Source organism: Arachis hypogaea, chromosome 15, assembly GCF_003086295.3.
Source record: "Arachis hypogaea cultivar Tifrunner chromosome 15, arahy.Tifrunner.gnm2.J5K5, whole genome shotgun sequence".
Taxonomy (NCBI): Eukaryota; Viridiplantae; Streptophyta; class Magnoliopsida; order Fabales; family Fabaceae; genus Arachis; species Arachis hypogaea.
The window spans coordinates 130,827,811-130,854,660 of NC_092050.1; the positions used below are offsets into that span (position 1 = coordinate 130,827,811).

The 26,850-nt window shown below is 32.3% G+C and overlaps 2 protein-coding genes across 2 annotated transcripts; both read left to right on the forward strand.

Moving 5' to 3' along the window:
- The first annotated feature begins 657 nt into the window (after positions 1–657).
- On the forward strand, positions 658–5,411 carry LOC112750706 (E3 ubiquitin-protein ligase SIS3). The gene is made up of 10 exons (XM_025799520.3): positions 658–1,048; positions 1,134–1,172; positions 1,482–1,548; positions 1,653–1,726; positions 2,621–2,759; positions 2,847–2,939; positions 3,115–3,180; positions 3,842–3,961; positions 4,268–4,381; positions 4,688–5,411. Exons 1-10 carry the CDS (start codon positions 1,020–1,022, stop codon positions 5,036–5,038), a joined length of 1,092 nt encoding a protein of 363 aa, XP_025655305.1. The 5' UTR covers positions 658–1,019; the 3' UTR covers positions 5,039–5,411.
- Positions 5,412–19,246: 13,835 nt separating this feature from the next.
- Positions 19,247–25,743, forward strand: LOC112750707 (protein EXECUTER 2, chloroplastic). The gene is made up of 11 exons (XM_025799521.3): positions 19,247–19,756; positions 20,883–20,999; positions 21,102–21,167; positions 21,997–22,103; positions 22,183–22,264; positions 22,639–23,319; positions 24,137–24,263; positions 24,358–24,527; positions 24,630–24,704; positions 25,111–25,203; positions 25,346–25,743. The coding sequence occupies exons 1-11, from the start codon at positions 19,439–19,441 to the stop codon at positions 25,445–25,447; spliced, it is 1,938 nt and encodes a 645-aa protein (XP_025655306.1). The 5' UTR covers positions 19,247–19,438; the 3' UTR covers positions 25,448–25,743.
- Positions 25,744–26,850: the final 1,107 nt, after the last annotated feature.

A 26,850-nucleotide genomic window follows, 5' to 3' on the forward strand; every position in this document is an offset into this window, starting at 1 on the left:
TTATTTTTAAAAATCAAATCAATCCAAACGAATTTTTTACTGAAATAAAATAAAAAAAATTATTATTTTTCAAAACTCCAATTTTTAACTTTAATTTTTTAAATACGATTTTTTTTTATTTAGGACGAGTTTATCTTATAGAATTCGTCTAAGTCAGATGAACTTTTTTTTAATTTTTTCTAAAATATAAGAAACTCAAATTTTTAAGTCATTATCATCGTATCTAAGAGTACATAAAAGTACCTAAAAATACACATGGCTTCTTTAACATTGCTGGCAGCAATGACAATCATTTTTATCGTCTTCAAAAATACACAGATACACGGAAATAAGTCATATTTAATAAAAAAAATTTCCATTATAAATAAAAAAATCATTATTTCTCCAGTAAAAATATGATTGATTCCTATATACTCTTGTGTATTACTGTGCACTCTGAAGACGATAATAATGGTTATCGTTGTTAGAATTAGAAGTGAAGTTCGCCGGGTTACTTTTTTTTACTACGACAAACTTGCTTTGAATACAAAAAAATCGTATTTAAAAAATTAAAATTAAAAAAATAAAATTTTAAAAAATAATAAATTTTTTTATTTTATTTTAATGAAAAATCCCAATTCAAATTGCAATAAATTATATGTTTTACTGTTTTAGAGCGGATTATTCTTTTAAAACCGATTTAAAATGCACTGCAAGAACTCCTAAAACTATCATTCCTCCAACAAAAAATAAAAAAAATTGAGTGTTTAAGTGTTATGGTAAATTACTGAATTACTGGATTACCTGAGACCGAGTTCCTTACAGAGGAAACTGGGAATCAAAGCTAAGCTGGAGTTGAGGTCCCTCTCCATTTCAGTGCTGATTCATTGTTCTTCTCACTTCCACAAACAATTACCTCCCCCCCCCCCCCCCTCCTCTTTGCATTCATGCATTTCCCACTCTTCCATAACCGCCATCCTTCAACACGACACCGTTTCAATCTAGGGTTTTCCTGAACCCCCTTTTCCCCTCCCTTCGCAATGGCCGTTAGGGGCGTCAATTTCCAGTGGTTCGTCTCAATCCTTCTTTCTTCATTCTCCTGTCTCTTACTTAAACCAACAATTTTCATATGCAACTCACTCTCTTCTTTGCAGGTACGATGGGTTCTTCCTATCCATGCTCGCCACCAGCGTGTATCCTTTCAAAAACTCGAATCATTATGCTGATTTCCAGTGATTTCTCTTTGATTGATTGGTTCCACATTCATAATTGACGAGGAAAAAAAATTAGAGAAAATTGAGCTAGAAGAGTTTTATCAGTCAAACCAGATTGATTAGGTGCAAATGTCCAATGGATATGCATATCAGATTCTGATGAATTATTTTTTAGTAAAAAAAAATTGCTATAAGGAAAAAATAAAGAATATAAAAGATCTTATGTTTCTGCAACAAATTGTTACTGTGCAAGTGTATTTGTATTCTTTGACCATTTTTGACTTGTAGAGTTGTTGTGGCAATTAGTTGGAAGCGCTACCAATCTTGTAGCTACCCTTTGCATCTATGGATTATGGTGGGTTCCTTATATTAATAGTGCTGGAATTTTACTTCTCTGATAAGAGAAGTTGTTGACTGATTTATGTTTATTTGCTCTTTTGGTTTCTTTGAATGGTTCAGATTGATTACACTGCTGTGTTTACTTTCCGGCTTTTGATGTTTGTTGACAATGGACTTGCTTCTGGAATGGGTTTGTAAGGCTTCCCAAACTCTCAACTTTTGATGTTATTGTTTTTCAGAATTCTCCTTCCAATTTGAATAAAGAGAATTTGCATTGGCTGATCCCTTGGTGAAATTAAAGTAGGATGAATTGCTGTGTACTTCTCTAGTTGGAAGTACTTGCCTTATCTGGAGATTTTGTTTTTTCACAACTAATTTTCCATTCAGACAATTTAGATATTAGTAATTAGTTTCTTTTTTTTTTAATTATACCCCTATTATTAAACACAAGGTAGAGTAGTGGGAAGAAATAAATTTAGAAGAGGAGTTTAGTCATAAAGTTAATTTCGTGTAAATATACCTTAGTTACTCCATAGTTGATGTTTGTTAAGTCATTTCCTCAATCCATTTCATCAACTAAAGCTGGATATTTATACTCCAGTCTGAGGTAGTCGTCATCTTGGAATGACTGAAATCCTGCATTTTATAATTATGGATCATGTACAGACAATAATATTGGTACCAATAAATATCATGTTGGTGGAATCAATCTACATGGAACTGATTTAACTATTTCTAGTATGGATTACAATTAGTTTTGAAATTAAAGTTGTGGGCATCATATTCATTTTTATACCAAGAACAGCAATTCTTTGCCTGGATGTATGACTTAGGTTAATACTGTTACTATTGTGCAGAAGAAGGCAGGATAATTTCTTGAAATTGTGGTTCTTAACTTCTTTTATCCTGTGGTTTTACAGAAAAGGTTATCCTCATATCTGAAATTGTGGACAATTAATTTTCTGGGTCCATGTCACTAAATTTTACGTTACTACAATCACTGAAATGCAGTAGTACCCTAATGTTTTGATATGTTAATTCCCAGTGCTAATTCACTTGCTCTTTTATTTTACCCATCTTTGTTTTAGAGATTTTGGGTGGCAGCAGAGATATGCTCGTTTCTGTGGAAGAGTGGTTGTCCTTTCAATCCTTGCATTGCTTCTCTATCCATTTCTTTGGGTTTGGACTATAATTGGTTCTCTGTGGTTCATCAGTTCCAAGACTTGTGTATGTGCTTGCTTTCATTTAATCCTCATTCCTCAATGATACTTTATAAACAAGTGTATGATGCATGACGCAACTAATTACCTGCAGTTGAATGGAGATGGTAAAAAATATGGCTTTCTCATCTGGTTACTTTTTAGCTACTGTGGACTCATTTGTATTGCTTGCATGTCAATGGGGAAGGTTAGTACTACATTGTTTTTACCCATTTTTCTGTGACTTGTTTCCACTTTCTATTATCAAAGTTCCTTTTTCCTCTGCATGTTGTGCTGTTCTTGTTTCTGCAACACAGAATACTGTTAATTTTTTCTTAGGTCTTTGTGTCTGTTCTCATTTTTGAATGTTGAATGCTTGGTAGTGGTTGACACGAAGACAAGCACATCTATTACGTGCCCAACAGGGTATTCCTATATCTGAATATGGGGTAAGTGCTATCTTTAATGTGGACTATGTTATTCAATACTTATTTGGTATTATTATCCTGTTATATTTGGCTTCATAGGGGTATTTCTCAATGGCATCTGGAATGATGTGGAAAGAAATCCTCTTCCTACTGCCTTCCCCTCCTTGCTCACAAAATTGGACCATAAAAGATTCTCTTATATTCATATTTATCGACTAATATTTGTTGATTTCAGTAATAATTGATGGGGTGGCTCGTTGGGGCTACTATGTATAAATTGTAATCTTACAATTCTCCTTGTACAAATTATATTATGATGAGTTTGTTTGTGATGCTTTGATGTCATTTTTTCTTTTACATTAAATTATGATTCTCATTATACAAATTATATTAAATAATATTTTTTAAATATTAAATTGATCAATTTTGATTTAAACGGTTTGACCATTGACCCACCGGGCCACCGGTTGAATCACCGACTTAGTTACCAAATCGATTTTGATATCTATTGGTAGAAGATCCAATAAAGGAGTACAAAAGACTGGAGGCAAAACCACATACAGATTATATGTTAATGATGTTAGTGGTTTGACGTTTGATAAAAAATAGTTGAATATGAATACCTATTTGGTTCTCTGTAGTTTGACAGTGTTGATAAAAATAGCTATTTTCCTTTTGTTAGGTTCTAGTTGAAATGATCCGAGTGCCTGATTGGGCATTTGAAGCTGCAGGTCAAGAATCAAGGGGCATGAACCAAGATGCTGCTGCATATCATCCTGGACTTTACCTAACTCCAGCTCAGGTTATTCTATTCTTTTGCAAGTATTTCATATGTGATAATTAGAAATATATTGTTTGGCTTCTGTCATGACGCATGAAACTATTTGTATCGTATCTTGTGTTTTGGACGGTATATTGATTATGGTTATATGTGAAATATATTGTATTTTTATATTCCTGATTTAATTTCCTTTTTTATTTTAGTAATTAAAAAATAAAAAAAATGTGCAGTTTCATATATAACATCTTATTTAAATATCTTATATATGTTTATATCTCTCTACCATAGTTTACTAATAGTTGACTTTCTTGTCCGAGTTGAATGTAGCGAGAAGCAGTCAAAGCTTTAATTCAGGAACTCCCAAGGTTCAGCCTAAAGGCTGTTCCAACTGATTGCAGTGAATGCCTCATCTGCTTAGAAGAGTTCCGTGAAGGCAATGAGGTATATAATAGATCAGGCATTATGCTGTGTGCTTGAAAAGCATGCTTTTAACTAACTACTTGAATGATTGATAAAACTTTTCATCCCATCTGAATATATGGGACTCTATTTAGCGATAATAACAAAATATTGTTCTAAAATAATACATGTTCCATCAATCACATTACCTTAAATGATTTATGTGTATACTCTTTCCTCTGCTGTGTCTATCTTCACAAATTACTGCAGCTCTGTACTTCAACGAAGTTCTGATGCAGTATATGTCATTAAGAGCAATTGAAAATTGTTTTCTTACCTAATGCGCAGGTTCGTGGTCTTCCTTGTGCTCACAATTTTCATGTTGAATGCATCGACGAATGGCTTCAGCTGAATGTGAAATGTCCTCAGTGTCGTTGCTCGGTTTTTCCAAATCTTGATCTTAGTGCTCTGTCCAATATTCGTTCCGAATATCAGCAGTCTTCTGAGAGTAGTGTTGGAACATCAACCAGATATGTGCAACTGCAACCTTCTAGCCAGAGTTACCTGTTGAGATTACAAGGACTTGTCCACCCAGTGCATTCTGAAATTACAGGGCCAAATGGGGAGACAGACAACGCGATAGAAAATGCCGAAAATGGTGTTGTACCTGGTACAACAAGAAATGTGTCTAACTTGTGACCAGGGCTCTGTTGAAATAAATGCATTACTGTTACTCTCTACAGAAAATTATACTTCTTTTTGAACTTTTATATTTCTAACCCATTCTAAGGAAGTTGAAGGACAGATATCCGTATCCAGCGATTGGCTGAAGCTTTTGGAATTGTCTACTAGAAATTTCCTGTTTTTGATCCATGAAGAAATGGATCAGTTTCCTTTTTCTGAGGAATCTTGCAGAAATAACACTTGATAGATGAAAGTACACCTTTTTCGCTTAGGAAAAAAAATAGGGTTGGACCTGCAGATGTGTGTATAGTGATCTAATAATTGTAAGAGTTGAAAATTCTCAAAGTTGTATGTTGCAGTTTATTTTTTCTATTTTTGAAACTATAAACCTTCGTTCCTTCTTACCTAGGGTAAGATCACTTTCCATTGTTTTGTATTTTTTTAGCAATGGAAATTGATAGAAATAGAGAAGAAATGCTCCTATCTAATCAGTCAAAAAATTGATTGTTGTTTATCCAATGCATGTTAAGATCCACTGTCCGCCATAATTATCAAAATCGAATTGACAATCACACCTATAGATTCAGTCATAATTAAATAAATATATTAAATTATAAGAAGAATTTTAAGTGTTCTTGATATTTTGGTGTTCTAGTTATTTTAACAGTTGATTTTAATTATAAAATATATATATATATATATATATATATATATATATATATATATTTAATTAACGGTTAAAATTATTGGAACACCAATATTTTGGATATATTTAAATTTTTTCTAAATTATAGTAAAGATGTAAATTTAGAAGGCAAAAAGAAGCTGCAAATGATAACTTATGATTTAAAATCAGGAATTGATGAACCATGGTGCATGGTTTGCTCCGGCCTCCAATGATGTTCTTTGAATCTCTGGAAAAGCTTCAATTACGTCCAATGTTGTTTTGCCCTCCCAATTACTCACGTTGATACACTTCCGCATCCTTTGTATCAATAAATCAATGGCTTACACATCCCACAAATTAATTTTCAAATTTATTTTAATATTAAAAATCTAAAAATAATATTATAATATTATTTAGACATTCCAATATTCCATAAACCAATTACCAAATTTATTTTAATATTAAAAATCTAAAAATAATATTAATAAATTTATTTCAGATTATTATTTTAATATTCTCTGTATACTTTATTTATTATAATAACCGAATTTATCATCTTGTATACAAGTTTCCCAATAATGATTTGTAAGAGAATATGTACCAAAAATATATAGTATTATTTGTTTTAATAGACTATATCTATAAGCTTGCATGCATATATAGCTGTCCATTATTGGTGTGCATAGTTATTGTTCCGAGGGTTATTTGAAATGAATAAATTTGGACCTAAACATGACAGGCTCCTTTTAAAATGGTGTTTGACTTTGCTGATGCCAAAGTGATGCCGTCCGAGTTTTTCGTGAGGAGGTGGAGGTGGTACTTGCAAGAGATTCCGATGGTTAAGTTAGCAAGGGTTTAAAGCAGATTTTTAGTAGATTGGGTTCTGAATATACTTGAGTATGTCAGTGTATTTATAGTAGAAAAGATAACTACCTTTTAGAGTAATTCCATCTTGAATGGTGGATGGCCGTTCCTCTTTTCTAGAGAAGTTGTTTAGATATTCATTCTTGATGGATAGGAGATATCTTAGGAGTTAGTTACTTATTCAAATAAATAAGACTAAAATGTCGTCGTCGCGCCCGATTTCTATGAGGTCGAGTAGGAGTAGATGAGGCCACCTGCGTTGGGTGGGATTTTATTCCTTTTGGGTAGGGGTGGCAAGCAAGGAAGCTCGCCGTGCCCCGCTGAAAGCTCGCCTTTTCGCGGGCTGGCAGGCTAAACCCACTAAATTTCTTTTTTTTTTTTTAAATTTTACTATTAACTATTAAATAATATATAATTTTACAATCATTTTAATAAATTTATAATTTCTAAAAACATAAAAAAATTATAATTTTTATATTCACAAATATTAAAGTTTTTATAATTATAAATATCTAATAAACATAATTATAAACCAAGTTTTCATCTAAAACATAATTATAAATATTGTCTTCAAAGCAAAATAAACATAATCCAAAACATTCAATTCTCATCTTCATTCTCTTGTAAGTTGGGTTGAGAAAAGTTGAGTTTTGACAAAAAAAATTACAAAAATACCCCATTGCCAAAAAAATACTAAGCCCGACGGGGAAGCCCGCCCCGTCCCGCCAAAGCCCGCGGTTTAAGCAGTGTGAGTTAGGCGGGATTTCGCTATTTGGCTGTCCCAATTTTTCAGCCCAACCCGTCTTTTTTGGCAGGTTACGCAGGCCGGCTCGGCGAGTTTAAACCCATTTGCCACCCCTACTTTTGGGTCTGGCTATGTTTTTTGGGTTAGGGTATACAGTGTCCCTGCTTAAATCCGATCTTTAAAAGGTCAGACTCAAGTATTTATAGATCAAACTGATTCCTTACAGATTTAGCGTATTAGGTCGGATATATTGCCTTTCAGGTATCACGTCGGGTACTCGACGTGTTTTAAATAAAAAGATGTTACATCTTTTCATATCTTGTGCACGTCACTCTATGATTACCTTGGTAACCGTGCGCTATAAACGAGGAATTGTGAAATCACCATTTTGCACCTAGTGTCTTATAAATACTCAAACTCATTTCTCTCTTTTTTTCTTTTTCGCATTTCTTCTGAAACGTTTGTACTTCATCATCTTCTTTCTTTCAATAAATTCCTTCAATCTTCTTTTCTTGCATCTGTTCTTGCATTCAAGATTTTCTTTATCTTGAGGTTTAGAAGACTTTGTCTGTACTTTGAAATAGAACGTTCGTGTTTTGTTGTTCAAGTGTCCCTTTTTTCACTTCGTATTCCTTAAGGTTAGTATTCTCATCTTTTGAACTTATGTCTCTGTTTTATGTTTTGGGTGATGTCATTGTTATGACCTTTGGCGATGCTTCTTTTGTCTATTTGAGAAATTCTTTGGAAAACTTTGCTTCTTTTTCTTTCTTGAATTTGAATATTTGTTTGTTATTGTCATTGGTGAACCTGAGTGTGGGGTTTTTATGTTGTGTTGCCCCCAAATGGTGCCACTTTATTTGTTGAAGATGGCGCCATTTCTGTATCTAATAATGTGATGGTAGTTGTTGTGTTTATTAGAATTTGTAAGAACTATAATCATTTGTTAGTGTTGTTGATGACTACCCGACTTCTTGTGATTGTTACCCGACTTTTTGACTTGTTATGATAATTTTCTTTTGTTTGTTGTATTGTAGGTATAGCTTGTATGTCTCGTTCAATTATTCACAATATGTCCTCTAAAGTTCCATCCGACCTAACCTGGGTAGATATATATGTTCTTACTCCCGTCCTTCTTATTGATAGAGAATATGCTAAGACCTTTCGTAGGGACCACAAGTTGTGTGAAAATCGAGAGGATGAGCATAGATATGAGATTTTAGTTGCCGATCTTGAGGAGATGGTGTGTTTTCCCCGATTTAGTAACTCGAAGTGCTATTTCATATATGTGTATGAGTATTTTTTTTTTTTTACAAAATTAGGGGTTAGCCTTCCTTTTACTGATTTCAAATCCAATGTCCTTAGGGTCTGTAAGGTTGTCCCTTCCCAGTTTCATCCCAATTATTGGGGATTCTTAAAGATTTATCAACTTCTTTGCCGGGAGCTTGACGTCTTGCCTTCTCCGAAGGTCTTCTGTTATCTTTGTGTCATTACCAAACCCTTCAGCTCTAAGAAATAAGGATGGATCTCCTTCCGAGTTGCTCAGGAGAATGATGAGTCATTTCTTGACTTCAAAAATTACTTTTTTAAGATCCGTCCCGTTGAGGTTATCCGACCTTTCTTTCTGAATGAAAGGAATGAGCCTATTTTTATCTTGTACTCGGAGAAGAACCTTGTAGTTGTTAAGTATGGCCTAGATGATTTGGATGAGGTCGAACAGAGTGTTGTCGCCTTATTCCAGGAGTACTGGGGCCGAGCTCCTTATCTGGATACCAAGAAATACTTAGGAAATCCAAGCTAAATCCGACCTAAGCTAGGTAGCGTTTTATCTATTTTATAGATATGATTTTGCTAATTGCTTTGTTAGTTAATGTAGTCTGACTTTGATGTCGTGCAGAAAAGATGGCTCCCAAGTCGGCTGCTTTGAAAACCTTCCGTACTACTAGGAAGAATGTTGTTGCCCGAACTATCCCATTAAAACAAGTTGGTGAATCTGGCGACCTCTCCTCTCCTTCTAAATTGGACTCAGGTGCGTCAACCTCGGTAAAAGTTATTGTCGACCTGACTCCTCAACTGACTCCCTCCTCTAGCCCGGGATAGCAAACAACTCTTCCTCCACCTTCTAATCCCGAGCCAAATCCTAAAAAGCTAAGACTACAGAATTAGTGGGTATTTATGAGCAGGACTTTGATGCAATAGCTTGGAGTGAGAAACACATCCTTCCCCATAGCTTTATTAGCATGGATGATGTTTACATAAAAAGCCATCTCCAGGTACTTGTTCGGGGTGGAGTTCGAACGGCCGGAGTGTGTGCAACTTTGCTGAGAGAGTTAGAGAAGACTTTCTTTGGTGCCACTCAGCATACTTTGACTGATCTACAAGCTGAGGTGACGTCTTTGAGGGAGTCAAAAAAGGAGTTGGAGGCTGAAAATGAGTTGCTTGCTTCCGACCTTGCTAAAACTTGGGAGAGGTTGAAACAATCTGAGGCCGTTTTAGCTATGGCAGAGAACTTAAAAAAGAAAGTTGAAGAGAGTTACACTAGGGTCTTCAGGGAGAAGCTTGATTTGGTGGACGAGGTTGCCAAGTCAAAGGAGAAATATGTGGAGCTAGAGGAGACTATAGCTTAGGGGATGGACGTGCTAGTTGACAATCTAAAGGCTCAATTTCGAATTGTAGCTTTCGAGGTGGATCTCTCCCTTATTAGTCCTAATAGCATCGTGGCTGATGGAAAGATTGTCCCTGCACTTGAAACATAAAAGCTCTACCCGCAACGACAATAATAGGGAAAGAAAAACTAACCTTGAGGAAGAATAGAAGGCAAGAGAGAACATGAGCAACAGTAATGCAAACAGACGATTCTAAAATGTCTAAAAGCAACCTGAACGAAGATTCAAGATAGTGAAATCTTGAAAGATTAAAGGAAATGGAGCCACAAAGAAGAAGAAGACAAAGAAAAAGAAGACGCCCAAAGAAGAAGAAGAATAAGTCTCGAGAAAAATGAAGTAAAAATCGAAGAAACTTCTCAGAAGTGGAAACAAAAAAGAAGAAAGAGAAAAGGGATTATGTTTTATATAGCCACTAGGGGAAAAATGGTAAATTTATCCCTCATTTAATGATATGCACAGTTACCAAGGTAACTAAAAAGGCGTGCAAACAGTTACAAAAAGACATAACGTTCAGATTCAAAAAACACGTCGAGTACCCGAGCTAACTCCAAGGAGGGCGGTATACCTGACGTGAGGGAACAAAAGCTACAAGAGATCATGACCAACTTAGAAATGCTTGAACCCGACCTAAAGAAACTCAATCTCAAGTAGGGGCACTGTTCATACCTTGACCCACAACCTGGAAGGGCCCAAAAGGATAAAGCCCAGTCAACACTCTACAAGTATTGTTCAAGGCTACACGACCTCATGGAGGTCGGGCACGACGACATGGGCCCAGCGCTACTTATCCAAATAAGTAACTAACTCCTACTATCTCTCCTATTCATATAGAAAGGAGATCTCAACAACTTTCCTACCAAAAGGGAGTAACCAACCCACCATCAGAGGTGGGACTACTCAAAAGGTGGTTATTGACTCCATCTCTATACCTATAAATACCCTAACACCTTCAAATATTCTTTGAACTCCAATCTACTAAAAGCCTTCTTAAAACCCTTATTAACTTAAGTATCAAAGTCTATTGTAGATACCACCCCCACCTTCTCATGAGGAACTCGGACGACTTCATTCTTGCAGGAGAAGATATTGAATCTTTTATCTAAAAGAGTCTGAACCTCACGTTCAAGCCCAAATCACCCTGATTCTAGATAAGCCTTGAAATAGTACCCAACAATTTCTTTAACCCTGAAGTTTAAAAAAAAAATCAAATCAATCCTTCTGATTTGCTATTTTATATAACGATATTCATATTTTAGGACATTAACAGAAAGGACAATAGCAAATATCTTACCATACAAATAGAAATTCAATCTTTACATTTATAATTTTTTGAAGGTTTGTAAATGACCTAGAGAAGGGAGAGTTGAATCTATGGCCTTTTTTTAAATTTCTATTGCTTTTGTTTTTTACTGGAATGGAACTTAGTTGCTGTCAAATCTGTCAAACTGAGATTTCAGGAGACAATTTTATTTTGTCTCTTCATGATGCGATCAGGAACATAACAACTCTTAGCTTTTGGATAGTTGTTACTTCTGAGAAATAAACAAAGTTGGAGACACTTTTATTTTATCTTATATTGAAGTAAAACTGAAGAAGAGTAGAGAAGAGAGAATCACACAGCCATGTATCCTGATTCAGTCATAATGTACAATATAACCTACATTCAGTCTCCCTACAACAGTGGTAAAATTTTCACTATCTTTCACAATGATTACAAACACTAATTTTTTTAGGATTCAATCTGATCTTATCTAGGACAAACCCAAATTCTACTCAAACTAGATTTGGCTAGGTCACTCCCTAAACTTGCAACTACTAAGTACTCACCCAACTTAACAAGAGATTTCACTCAGGATCATGTGTACAAAATAGAAAAATATACAAAAGAGTTTGACATAATTTTCTAGCTTTTTTTAGATAACTCTATTTTTCTCTCAATGGCTTTTACTAATACCTTACTTAATGCCATTTTCCATTGAAAATAAACAAAGAAAGATGAATACTTAAAAAATAAAAAATTTAACGTAAACTCATGAAGAAAAAGGGATAGCTTGAAAGTTATGAAGACCTAAACTTGTGTGTTCATTCTTTGCTTCAATTTTTGGCCGTTTACCCCTTTAATAGAGGAGTAAAGCTTCCAAAACTTGGAACTTAATTTGAACATTTTTGACTTCTTCTTCCCCAAATAACATAGCAACATCGCAGAGAAGAGATGAGACAGCAGTGATAAAAGTTAACATGCAATCTTACCTAACTGCTTCTCTTTCTTCCTTTTTTAAATTTCTTTAAGGATCTGACCCATTCATCGGCTCCAAATTTTGTTCTTGATCCTTAATTTGTAGCAGAGTTTCATAACCTCCATTTTCTTCAAGTTTCTTGTTAGGTGCGTGTAGGAGGAAAACATCTTCAATAAGCAACAATGAAGCACAAATATGGAAAATATTTTCTAATTCACCTTTAAATTTGATCTTTATTTTTGTGCCCTAACCTCTGACTTTCTTCTTCTTTCCCTTTTGTTTCTTGATTTTGTTAATCACCTTTTTTTTCTTTGATTTGTGTCCTGATCAGAGCTTCTTTTTCTTATTTTTTCTTTGGAACTAATTCACATGGGTTAGAAAAGAGAGAAGAGAATGAGTTGTTTCTCGCCATCTTAGATAATGATTTGCAACTATTCGTTGGGCGATGAATGAATGAGTTGAATGCTTATGGACCTGAATTATTATAGAGTCTTGCTCGTTCTTTCTTTTAGATTTGGTCTGCATACTTAGCCAAACAAATTATTCACACAATTTTGGACTTTTGGCCCAATGTTATAATATTTTATCATTATCAAATTATTGTTATTGTTTCTTCAAATTCAACATTTTTTTATCTAATTCAATTTATTTGATTTTTATCTTGTAATGCAAAGAGTTAAACTCCAAAATGATTCTTGAGATTGATTGTTTGCATTGACAACATCTTTAAAATTTTAATTACACCATATCTTTAAAATTGAAAATATTACACCACGTTAGTCTCCACTCTCTTTTTAGTCGAGTTACACATCACATAATGAGTAACTAAGCACATATCCTTCTATAATGAACTTGACAAAATAATGTTACTTTAATTTTGACTTTAAATATTTAATGAAGCGACATCATTTAACCTTAATAAACATAAAAAAGAATTAATCTCCACATACAAGTCTTTTTGTTATACAAGTCTTATAAGTCCTGAAATTTCACTTACTCCTGAAACGCGCTTCTTATGGCACGTATGTTTCACGCTTCTCCTTAACAGATTTTTCAATCAACGCGCGCACGTTCTTCTCCTTCTTTCTTATCGTCGTCATCAACACCACCTCTTCCTCCTCCTCCTCTTCCTCCTTCTTTTTTCTTTGGATTTTCTTCTCCTCCTTTCTTTTTCTCTTTCTCCTCCATCATCAGTTATCTCGTTGTTGAATATAATGAATAATTCAAGTTCAGATTGTCAATTGAACCAGAACGAAATTGATTATTGTTTTTTAATCCAATCAAGTGGCCGAGGTGTGGTTCAATTCAGAAGAAAAATTACAGCATTAGAGGAATACATTTTTCTGTATTTGCAGCAAATTTGAGTGTAACACGAAGATATTTGGGTATAAAACGAAGATATTTAGGTGTATTTTTATTCTGATAAATTCTGCATAATTCAAAACTCTTCCTCTTCCTCCTCTTCATCTTCTGCTGCTGCTTTTTTTCTTTCATCATCATCACAATCTTCTTCTTTTTTTCTTATTCATCTTTTCCTTTTTGTTTTACCTTCTCAAGTTTCTTCTTGTTTTACTCTCTTAACAAGAATAAAAACAAAAAAATCAAACAAAGAAGAAGAAGAAACACATAATGCTGCAAAATTACTTGAAAGAGGATGAACTTACATTCATTTAACTAAAAAAAAGAAAGAAATAAGGAAAAGAAGAAGAAGAAAAAAATGCAGCGTTAGAGGAAATGTTTTTTGTACAAAAATGCTATTTATACACTAAAATCAGCCACCAATGTATTTGTGTATAACTACATGTGTGCTTTAATTTATTTTCAATGTATATTTGTATTCCAGTATATATTTTATATTGGTGGCTGACATTGGTGGCTGATTTTAGTGTACACGTAGTATAACTCATTTCTATATTTGTAATAAATTTGGGTGAAAAACGAAGATATTTGGGTATAACACGAAGATATTTGAGTGTAAATCGATAATATTTGGGTGTATTTTTATTCTGATAAGTTCTGCATAATTCAGAACCCATCTTCTTCCTCCTCCACATCTTCCGCTGCTTCTTCTTTTTCTTTTCATCATCATCACCATCTTTTTCTTCTTTTTTTCTTATTCATCTTTTTCTTTTTGTTTTACCTTCTCAAATTTTTTCTTGTTTTACTATTTTAACAAGAATAAAAATAAAGAAATCAAACAAAGAAGAAGAAGAAACACATAATGCTGCAAAATTATTTGAAAGATGATGAACTTACATTCATTTAACTAAAAGAAAGAAAGAAATAATGAAAAGAAGAAGAAGAAAAAAAATGCAACAATAGAAGAAACAGTTTTCTGTACAAAAATACTATTTATACCCTAAAATCAGTCACTAAAATCAGCCACCAATATATTTGTGTATAAATACATGTGTGCTTTAATTTATTTTTAATGTATATTTGTATTCCAGTATATATTTTATACTGGTGGCTGACTTTGGTGGTTGATTTTAATGTACACGTAGCATAACTCATTTCTATATTTGCAGCAAATTTGGGTATAAAAAGAAGATATTTTGGTGTATTTTTTTCTGATAAGTTTTGCATAATTCAGAACTCTTCCTCTTCCTCCTCCTCATCTTCTGCTGCTTCTTCTTCTTCATCTTCTTATTTCATATTCTCATAATTCTTTTTGGGAGGAAAAAATTAAACAAAGAAGAAAAAAATACATAATATTGCAAAATCAAAAGAAGAAGGAGAAACACGACGATGAAGATGAAACACACGAAGAAAAAGGAGGAAAAACACAAAGAAGAAGGAGAAGAAGAAGGAAGAAGAGGAAGAGAAGGAGAAACGCGAAGAAAAAATGACAGTTGTAGTTTCCGTCGAGGAAAATGAAGAAGAGTCGTTCATAATGGTGAAGGAGCGTTTTGGAAACGTGATGAGCCTGTTAATACTTAATACGCTTTTGTGGGTAAACGTAGCTTCTGTTGGGTTTGGCCCAACTTGTAAGACTTATAAGTCAAAAAGACTTAGGGTGTGTTTGGGGTTCACGTTGGAGAATAGAAAAGCCCGTTTGAGCGTCTTGAACGTCCCATTGTTATGTTTGGCAACTTTTTGAAATCCCTAACCCAGAAGTGCTTTCACCTCTGAACGTAAGTTCAGGTGAAGCTAAAAATTCAAGCTTCTACATTCACGTTGAGAAGGTTAATTACCGTTGGAAGAATTAAGTAAGAAATTTATTCCATATCTACCAACTGTATCCTTCATTTTTTCTATAAAAAGGATGCACATATGACATAACCACATATTTCACAGTAGTTCTTTGTATGTTCTTGGTTACAATTTTTTTTTCAGATTTGTTTTCATCACTGTTAAGGTAAAGATTTTAATTTTTTTTCATTATTTTTAGTTATTTCTTTCGTATTTTGATTTTTATGTTTTTTATTGTATTTTTTATTTATACGATAAATATTTTTCATATCATTTTTTTAGTATCCTGATGTTATTTTTTTAATTTTTTATTGTTATATTTTTATTGTATTTTTTTATTTATATGACAACTATTGTTGATATAAATTTTTATTTTTATTAATTTTTATGATATTTTTATTATTTTTTGTTTATATAAATTATTTTTTTTCTATTCTTTATTGTACTATATTTATGTTGTGTATAAATTTTTTTATTTAATTTTATTTATATGAATTTTATTTATTTTTTATTATAATTTTTTTGTTTATATAATATATGTTGTTGGTTGTGATTATTATATACTATATTTGTATGAATTTTTTTGTTTTTATTTTTTATTTTTATTGTACCTCTTACTGTACTTTATTTTTATTTTTTTAGTCCAAAATGATATTAAATTAAAGAGTACTAACGACACTAAAATAAATTATAAAATATTTTTTTTGTTTAATATTATAAAATGTATAGTACTATCTTTTATATTTTTATTTTTTATTATTTTTAGTTCATATGAATTTTTTTTATTATTTACTATTCTTTATGTTTAATATGTAAAGTGTCTTTTTTATTTTTATTTGACTTTGTTTTTTTTTTTTACTTATTTTTATCGTTGACTTTTTTTATATTATTTTTTCAGTGTTCTAGTCTCTCAAATATGTTATTAATTTTTTTATGGTATTCTTATTATTTTTTGTTCGTATGGATTCTATTTTTTTCCTCTTTTATGCACTGTGTTTATATCTTATACGAAGTTTATTTTATTTTTCTTAATTGATATAGTTCATATGAATTTTTTTTATCTTTTATTATATTTCTTTTATTCATATGATATATATTGTTGGTTTTATAAAATTTTTATCATTTTTTATTTACGTGAGTTCCCGTTTTATATTTTATTATACTTTTTTTGGTTCAGCTGAAATTTTTTAATTTTTATTTGACTATGTAAAATTTATAATTATAATTCTCATATATTATATTTTATTGTAACTTTTTTTATAATATAGATTAATTGATCCCATTAAAAAAGACAAACTAAATAAAAAATTATTCATAAGTATTAATAAAATTATGAATGTTGGATGTGAAAAAAGGCTTACAAAAATAAAATTATTGAGGGTACGATATAAAAATAATATTAAATTAACATTCTTATGTTATTACTTAAAATTTAAAAAAAGGGTAACATATATATATATATATATATATATATATATATATATATATATATATATATATATATATATATATATATATATATATATATATATATATATATATATAATGAGTAACAATGAATCTCTAAAGACAAATAATAGTGTTCTTATGTACTAATTTTGTATAAGATATGATTTTTTATATATTTCATTAGTGTTTTATCTTTTAATTTAATATTTATTAGTGTTTTTATGTATTAAAATATATTTTGTCAATTTTTATACGTTACTTTAATTTAGTAAGTAAATATTAATTTTATTATAAAATAAATTAATAAAATTTTTTCAAATATCTGAAGTAAAATAATAGAATAATATAAAAAATTATTTTAATTGATGTCTCTTTTAGTAATTTTTCATCTAAAAGTTATTTTGAGTAGTATAATCCAAACAACATTTATTTTACTATAATCCATTTTGACATAAAGATTGCCAAACATAAATCACGTTAACACAAACTTACTTTTCATCAAAATCAAGTTTGCAAAATCAAGTTTATGCAAACTTCTGTTTGCAAACTGTAATCCAAACACACACTTATATGTGGAGCATAACCGATAAAAAAATATATATGACCATTCAGATTACCATTCAGATTTAACTCAACAATAGAAGTTTAATATAGGGCAATTCACCTAAATAAATTGTTTCACTCTCAAAATTACGTAAATGCATTGTTTCCAAAACGAGATGCAATATTTCATATATCTATAGAAACCGCTACTCGTGGTTTACACAAAACACAGAATCCACTGGTGTCAGCCGCGGATTACATTGAGTTGTGGCAGCATAAAAACGACTGTTGTCTGCCGCGGTTTCTGTATGATTATGATTGGTCATAAACCGCTACTGTCAGTAGCGGTTTATGTGCATTGTGACACGTGTGTAAACCGCTAGAGGCAGCAGCGGTTTATGTTGAGTATGAAAATAAATAGTAAAACTATTTTTTATCTAAAAAAATAATTACAAAACAAATAATTAATGGTATATATTATTTAAATAATATCATAAATAATAAAATTTAATTTATCATTTCACAATATAATTTAAAAAATATAAATATGCATGTAATAAATTTTTTATTTGTATTTATTATTAAAAGTGAGACCAAATTATAAATAAAAAAATACAATACTCAAAGTATTAAATTATATAAACCAAGACTAATTTTTTTTATTCTCATCTCTTTTAAAATTTATAAATAATAAAATAATTTATTTTTAGCCAAAAGTTCACTAAATCATATATTTTTCTCTTTAAAAATCACTTCATTCTCTTTTATTTATATCAACCATACAAAGAAAATTCGGGGAGTTTGAAACATGGGTTGTGTTCTTTGCTGCTGATTTGCAATTGAGGTTCTAGCTAAATAAATTTTTTTTATTGTGCAACTTTGTTGTCTTATGCCAAAAAATAAAAATTAGTTGTATTTTATAGTTGATTGATTAGATAAATAATAGTGATAGCATCATAATTTTGATGAATAAAATAAAAAATATAAATATGCATGTAATAAATTTTTATTTGTATTTATTATTAAAATGAGACTAAATAGCAAATCAAAGAGTGAATACTCACAGAGTACTCAAATATATAAACTAAGACTAATTTTTTTTTATCTTCATCCCTTTTAAAACTCATGAATGATAAAATAATTTATTTTTAGTAAAAAATTCACTAAAGCATACATTTTTTCTATAAAATAAATTTTTTTATCTTCATTCCTTTTTTTTATCATCATCCATTTTAAAACTCATGAACTTTTGGCTAAAAATAAATTATTTTATTATTTATAAATTTTAAAAGAGATGAGAATAAAAAAAATTAGTCTTGGTTTATATAATTTAATATTGAGTACTACTGTATTTTTTTATTTGTAATTTGGTCTCACTTTTAATAATAAATACAAATAAAAAGTTTATTACATGCATATTTATATTTTTTAAATTATATTTTAAAATGATAAATTAAATTCATTTCACAATATTTGTTTTCATACTCACACGTGTCCCAATGCACATAAACCGCTACTGACAATAGCGGTTTATGACCAACCATAATCATGCAGAAATCGCGACAGATAACCGCGGTTTTCATACTGCCACAACTCAACAGATAACAGCGGTTTTCATGCTGCCACAACTCAACGTAATCCGCGGCTGACAGCAGCGGATTTTGTGTTTGTGTAAACCGCTACTGTCAGTAGCGATTTCCATAGATATATGAAACAATGCATTTACGTCTTCGTTTTGGAAACAATGCATTTGCGTAATTTTAAAGGTGAAACAATTTATTTATGTGAATTGCCTTTTAATATATATATATATATAATTAATGTTCAATCATTATTAAGAACTAATACGTGGCTAAGTATCCTAGAATTAGAATTATAATAAAAAATTATGATTAAAAGTAATTAACTTTGAGGCCGTACTAATCCTGTGTAGTGATTTGCACATATCCTTTGGCCATCAGAAAAACTTATCCCCAACAACAAATACATCAATTTGCAATTTTGCATCCATCATCGTCTTCTTCAAACTCCATTCTTTTATCCGTAACCGTAACCATGGTGGTTGTGGCCAACACCTTGGGTGTCTCCCAGGCCATATCCACCACCTCTTCTTTTGATTCTATCCCAAAGAAGTTCCTTCTGAGTTGTATCGCTCCCAGCAGCAACAACAGTAAAAACTACTCTCTTCCTCTTTCTCTTCAATTAGTGTTCCCCGGAAGGACCCGCACCCACTTATGCCGCTGTACCAACTACGAGACTTCATCATCGTCATCCTCGTCTTCATCTTCTTCTGTCAATAAGTGGGATTGGAACCGATGGTGCCGCCATTTCTCTGAAATTGAACAGGCTGAGAGCTTCGTTTCTCTTCTCAAGGTACCCTCCCTTCCCCCTCTAATTCATGTTATTGTTCAAAGCAATTTGACAGGCACGATTGTTCTTCAGATTAAACCCCATAGTATTCGAAAAGAAAACAAAAATTGAGATTGAAATTTAGCTACAGGACAGAAATTGGACGTGGTATTGTGAACTTCGGTAAATTGGGGAATTATTGTGGAAGTTTAAAAGTGGAGTATTATGGATTATAGAAGTTTGACCCAAATAGGTTAATCCCCATTTTATTTATGTATATATAGTATAGAAATAGAAGTATAGATTATAGATATTAGTTCTGATGCACTGTAATTGTCTTAGTGTCACAATTCACATGCTTACATTCTGTGTTACACTCACAATTAAATTCTAGTCTTGAGTATTATTTTTTGTTATTGTTTATACCCAAGCAGAAAAAAATTGTCATACTGTTTGACTTTATGACGATAGTTGAATGAAATGAAGTATTATGGGATATTTATCCTGCTAAGAACAATAATTATCATTTGGTTTAGTAAAGGACATAGAGGCGTTGTGGTTTGTTTAGTTATTGTATTTTAATTTCGTTGATTTTCCATTAAACGACGATGAGATGATGTTTATGAGAAATGAAAAGCAGAAGCCAACGGAAGATTTTTCCAGGGTGTAATTATTAATTTATTATTTTGAAAGCTGAGGTGGTTTTTGTAAGTAAATAAGTGAAGTACTATGTTTCTCATGCAGATGTACTTGGCTAAGTGTCATAAACTTTGTTCTCAAATAAAGAAATTCAATAACTTAGTGCCTCAATTATGCATATTATTAAATTTATTTGTTGTTGAACAAAGACAATTAAGTGTAACTGTGTACGCAGGCCGAGAAACGCTTTACCAGCTTTGTCCCTTAAATATCTTAAGATATTAAAATCCGATGAGACAAATGAGTGTAACAAAAGCCTAATTTGGGGCTAGTTTAATGATGTTTGGCATGAGTGAGGGTCTAAATTTATTATACTTTATGATATTGAGGGAAGAAGTTGATGCTTGTATCTTGGGACTTTGGTGGACAAAGTAGAGTGTTTACTTTGTGTAAATAGTAAATAGTAGATTGTAAATACTTACTCAGACGATTTCTACTTCATGCCCTTCAGTTTCAACTTGAAGATGCCATTGAAAAGGAAGACTTCCAGGAAGCAGCCAAGTTGAAGAGAACTATAGAAGAAGCAACATCCAAGGACAGTGTTTCTGAAATTATGGCTCAATTGAAGGTTAGACAAATATTTTTGTTTGGATTAGTTAGACTGTCATTCTCTCAATTTTTCCTACTTAGAGATTTTACTGATTATAACATCATATTTCTTTATGTCCAGGATGCCATAGATGATGAACGCTATCATGACGCTTCAAGATTATGTAGGAACACTGGAAGTGGGCTGGTATTCCTTTGCTTTTTACTATCAGCTGTTATTAAAAAGTCAACTTTCCTCCTGTAATTTTAAAAGTGGTTTCTTTCTTTCTTGTTTGTCTAATAATAACTTGTTGGATAATTCCACTATAACAATGATTTAAAGAAACACAAGTAACCATGGCATACCAGTCTTGTGCATGCCCCCACTGGGGAAGACAGCTAAAATATATACTGTACAAAATAACTATTACATATTTCTTTCTCACATTGTGTTCTTTGAAAACTTAAAGGTCATGTGCCAATCAGAACCAATAACCATCAGAGTCTAGAGCGAGGAGAGAGTAAGAGGTGAAAAATGTTTGGAAAATTTGTGGGTCTGATTTGGAGGGGCTAGTTGTAAACAAAAACTTTTTCCTTACTCATCAGTGACAATCTAACTACTTGATTTTATGTTAAAATTCTTAATTTTCTAAGTTGGTATTCATCAAGTAAAGAAAGATATATCTTTGGAAGAAATCTGGAAACTGTCATTGTCAAATATGTTAGTTATAAGTTTATGACTGTGGATAATATCAATAGAAGTTATTCATAGGACTATAGGAGCTTGAGTGGTATGCCTGTTATTGTAGATTAAGAACCTGCAATAGAGACACTGTACTGCATTGGAAACATAATTATTTCGGTTGTCTAGGAAGATAGAGATATTCTATAGAAAGCCGATATACAATAAATGGTATGAACCTAGTTGTGATCATGACTTGTAATTGTGTGTGTTGATTATGGTAGTAATGCCAACAACTTTCTGTAAACTGTATCCACTGATGTCCAACACCAATTTTATCTTTACGTATGATCAGGTGGGTTGGTGGGTGGGGTACTCAAAAAATTCAGATGACCCTTTTGGTAGAATAATTCATATAAGTCCTGGTATGGGTAGATTCATTGGCAAGAGTTACAGCCCAAGGTATGTTCTCCCCAACTTTCGAATTTTTATTCTTGTAATTGGGAAAAATTGCTTATTTATGTTTGGCTTTTTACTACAGACAGTTGATTACAGCATCCAATGGGACGCCAGTATTTGAAATTTACGTGGTTAAAAATGCTGATGACACATATCACATGCAGGTAACATGCAAAATTTTTAACAAAATATTGTTTTTTGTAATTTGTCAATATTACCCATAGATTCAAGGAAACATGGATGATTTGAATTGTTTCGATCTGATCGAAGATACTTCTGATTCATGACCTATAGATATCCAAAGAAACATAATTTGGGGTACTGATGCAAATATTCAGTAATGGAAACTAAGCTAAACAAAATGAATTTTAGGATTGGAAATCAGAACATATTATTATTATTATTATTATTATTTAAAAAAAAAAGTTTAATACTAGTGCTAATCATAGCTGACCCATTCTGTATAGTATAATTAGCTTTCGCGTTATGCATGTAATGCACTAATGCTAATGATGTCTCATCTGGTAACATTTAATAGGTAGTGTACTTACGGCGAAACAGAGGAAATTCAATGAGTAAACCTCCATCTGTACCTGCTAAAAGCCCATCCAAACCTGAGGTTGAAAATATCTCTTCCGTTGAGGTAGAGGAACATGAAGAGAAGGCTGAGCCTAATGATGATAAAAACAGTAACATTGACGGGGCCACCGAGGAGGGCATTAAAAGTGTCATAAATTTTCTTAAAGAAAAAATTCCAGGATTGAAGGTTAAAGTTATGAACATCAGTGTTGAAACAGAGGCAGCAGAAAATGAATCTATTAAGCAGTTGATGGAAGAAGATAGTAAGAAAACAAGCTCCAGCGAGAATTCTGAAGAGGAAGATAATAATCTGGACGAACCTGATGGGGTCACTCTAGGAGGAGATAGTGATACCTCTGGAGAAGAAAAGGATTTGGATATGAAGCTCTTTATTGGTGGAGTCGTACACAATGATGAAGATACTCCTGTTAAGGACGACTTTACTAGACTTCCTGCTGAAATTAAAGATATGGAACGAGATTCTTTTGCCTTGCACATTCCTAGGAGAAATCTAGATCTTGATACAAGAGAAAGTAAAGTGTCAAATATCAAAGTTGCAGCTCTTGCAGCACAAGGATTCACAGAGCTTATGCCTCCTGAGGTTGCGAAGGCATTTTGGACTGACAAAGTTGCTTCTAAGGTGAGATTTAGATAAGAGGCTCTCAATCATTGTTTAAAAAAGATTAATCAAACATATATTCTGCTAAGGCATACTTGGTAGAATTACAGAATGCTTTCTTGGGTCAAGCAAAATTGTCATTTTGAGGGGGGAGGGGGAAAAAGGATCTTGTACGTATTATTTGTGTTTTTTTGGACTCTCTCTCTCTCTCTCTCTCTCTCTCTCTCTCTCTCTCTCTCTCTCTCTCTCCAATTATTCTTTCATAGTTATTTTTCCACTGTTAACACAGAATGGAGAGAGTAGCTGTTATGATTACGATGATAAGTCTGCATCTTTTTGCATATAATGAATCATCCGGATGATAAACTTTTATTCTGTATCAGTTTTGCTTATCAACCACATCATCTAGTTAGACCAGTCTTCATTTTATTTTCCTGTTCGCATATCCCTGGAAAGTCAGTTGCAAAGGGCGAGTCTTTGTACATAAGATATTTATGTTAATTTTATAAACAACGAGATATTAGTGTAATTTACTCGTTGGTTTATTGATTTTAGTACACTGTCAGAAGATGGATTTGATACTGCATAAATAATATTTCATTTTCTTTAGGTGGATATAACTTTCCAAAAAAAATGTGACATTGCGTCAATTTTACTTTTATTAACTTATCTTCAGAATTGGCTTATTTTACTATTCTATCTATTATTGTCAAATGCTTGTGACTGTAGTAAGCTTATTCAAAAAATTCCTTGGAAAAGATGATTGTGGATTCTGCCCCTCCCTTCCGAAGTTCTTAAACTGTATCTGATTATTATGATTTTCATGTCAATTACTTAGGTTACCAAAAACATGCGTGAAATTGTCAAACTTGCTATTAGTCAAGCACAGAAAAGAAGTAGGTTATCTGAAGATACATATTTTAGTCGGATTTCCACTCCAAGAGGGGGTTTTGATCCTTTTGATGGTCAGTTTGCTTCTCCGTTTGACCAACTGGCACTGCTGTAATTTGTAACCTTGGAAAAATTCATTATAAATAAATTGTTCTGGCTGACATGTAGGACTCTATGTTGGTGCATTTGGCCCTTATGGCACGGAAGTAGTACAGTTGAGGAGAAAATTTGGACATTGGAATGATGCCGACGATGCAAACAACCCTTCAGATGTGGAGTTCTTTGAATATGTTGAGGCAGTGAAGTTGACAGGGGATCTTAATGTTCCTGCTGGCCAGGTTTTGTGCATTTCGAATCTGATAATAATCCTTGTTGTATCATATAGTTCTATCAACTACGTGCTCATTATAGGAAAGTTAAATTTTGTTTTGGGTATGCAGGTGACATTCCGTGCTAAAATCGGCAGAGTCAACCGTAACAGCAACCGTGGAATGTATCCTGATGAATTAGGAGTGGTAATTGCACTTTACAATTTAATACCACCATATCTGCGTATATGGTTGTAAATTCTTATCGTGGTATGCTTAGTTGCAAACTCCAAACCTTAATACTGAGCCGTATCCAAACATTCTTTTATTTATAACCTCGTACTTGCTGTTGCATCAACTACATGCACAATTTAATTCCGTTTTTTGCGAATTGGCAGTACTTTTCACGTATTATATTGCTTTAATCTGCTCTTAGTGATTGCATGTCTGTATGTATTTATTGCTTTCAAGAAGCTTTCTCCTTCCCCTTACATACTTTTATGTTGGTTTGCATTCCTTTTCTTCTTCACCGTAGTTTCTGTCTTTGAGTTGGGTCATTTCGGATTGTCCTGGAGATATACAACTAACCTTGAATACACTCATTTATGAAAAGGTTGCAAGTTATAAGGGCCAAGGGCGAATAGCAGACTTTGGATTTCAAAATCCAAAATGGGTTGAGGGAGAATTACTCCAACTTAACGGCAAGGTAACTTGATAGTGCATGTGTCACAGTTTTTATTTACTTATTTATTTTTAAATGTTCAAACTTGACCGATATTTCTACTAGCATACTTGTTTTGTTACTGTTTCTTTTGACATTCTTTGGTTTCTGCTGTTGTCATATTTAGGGCATAGGACCATACATGAAAGGTGCAGATCTTGGTTTCCTTTATGTTGTGCCAGAGCAAAGTTTTCTGGTGCTATTCAACCGGCTGAAACTACCAGATTGAGCCATGGTTCCCTCAGCCTGTCTGATTTCTTCTCTTTTCTATGTGAGCAGGACATTGAGAATTCGACTACTATGCTATTTTCCTTAGGTTTATAGCTTTATCCCTCACACACAGGCACTTGTAATTTTTATAGGCTCTTACTCCTTTCATGAGTTAGCCATTTCTTCTTCTTCCTTTAGTCATTACTATGAGATTGTGTATATAAATTTTGCTGAATGACACAATAGTGTACGACAGGAACTCTGGAAGTACCTTATTTGACCTTTTATGTGCATGTGGATTGTTGTGCCTCTGTATACCACTCTCTCCAGTCTCCACAAAAGACATGAAATAATAAAAACTCCATTGTTGTGAAGGCCCAATAAGTAAGAATATAAAATAAGAATAAATAAAGAGTAAATTACTGACCCGGCACAAAATGAGGCATGAGCCATGACTGGTGTCTAAAGGACACGTCTTATAGTATGCCTAATAACCAAATATACAGAAAAACAGCAAAAAAATTTTCTACTTTTAGGATTTTTCCAAATAGATATATTATATCATCATGTGCCAATGATAAACAGACCTCTTGGCAATGTCAAAATCTACAATATATACCATAAAAGCATTCTGTTTGTGAGAAATGGAGTTCAGGCACAATTTAGAATTTAGCACAAGGTCTTCTGTTATAAACAAAGTGTTTGGATAAAAAGATGGTTCACCAAAAGAGCTAATAACTATTGAGGCTTGTGGAATGAAAATTGAATTAATACCTGTTTTTGAAAAATATGAAAATACTATAGGGTGAGTTTGCAACTTATGAAAGGGTTTGGTTTCATAACGAGTGGAGTTATTTATTTGGTTTGTTTTGATAAGAAGAATAAATATTAAAAAACAATTATACAGGATGGGATTATTAGTTAGGGTGATAACTTATGTGTTTTGTGTAAAAAAGATATTGAATTTATTCACCATTTGTTTCTTGGTTGTGAGTTTATTTTGCAGGTGTGGTGTGCGTGACTATCTGATTTGGGAGGTTGTGGTCTGTTTCGAACTCGCTGAAAGAACACTTTGAGAGTTGGACATGTGTCGTTAACAGAAAAGAGGAGCGCAACAAGTGACTCATATGCTTCTTTGCAGTTATTTGAAATGTTTGGTTAGAAAGGAACGGACAGATCTTTCATAACAAGGAAACTGGTGTAGAATAAATTTTTCACGGATCATTGACCAGTTATAGAAAGTGAAGTTGTTTGGATCCGTTCTATTATTAATGGCAATGCTGGAGATAACATTGGGGATAGCTTTTAATTTTTACTTTTGTTGTTAGTTTTTGTGACTTTGTTTTACTGTCGTTCTATTTTTTTGTATTGAGCTTGTTTGTTAAAAAAAAATAATACTATATCTATAACTAACATGAGACA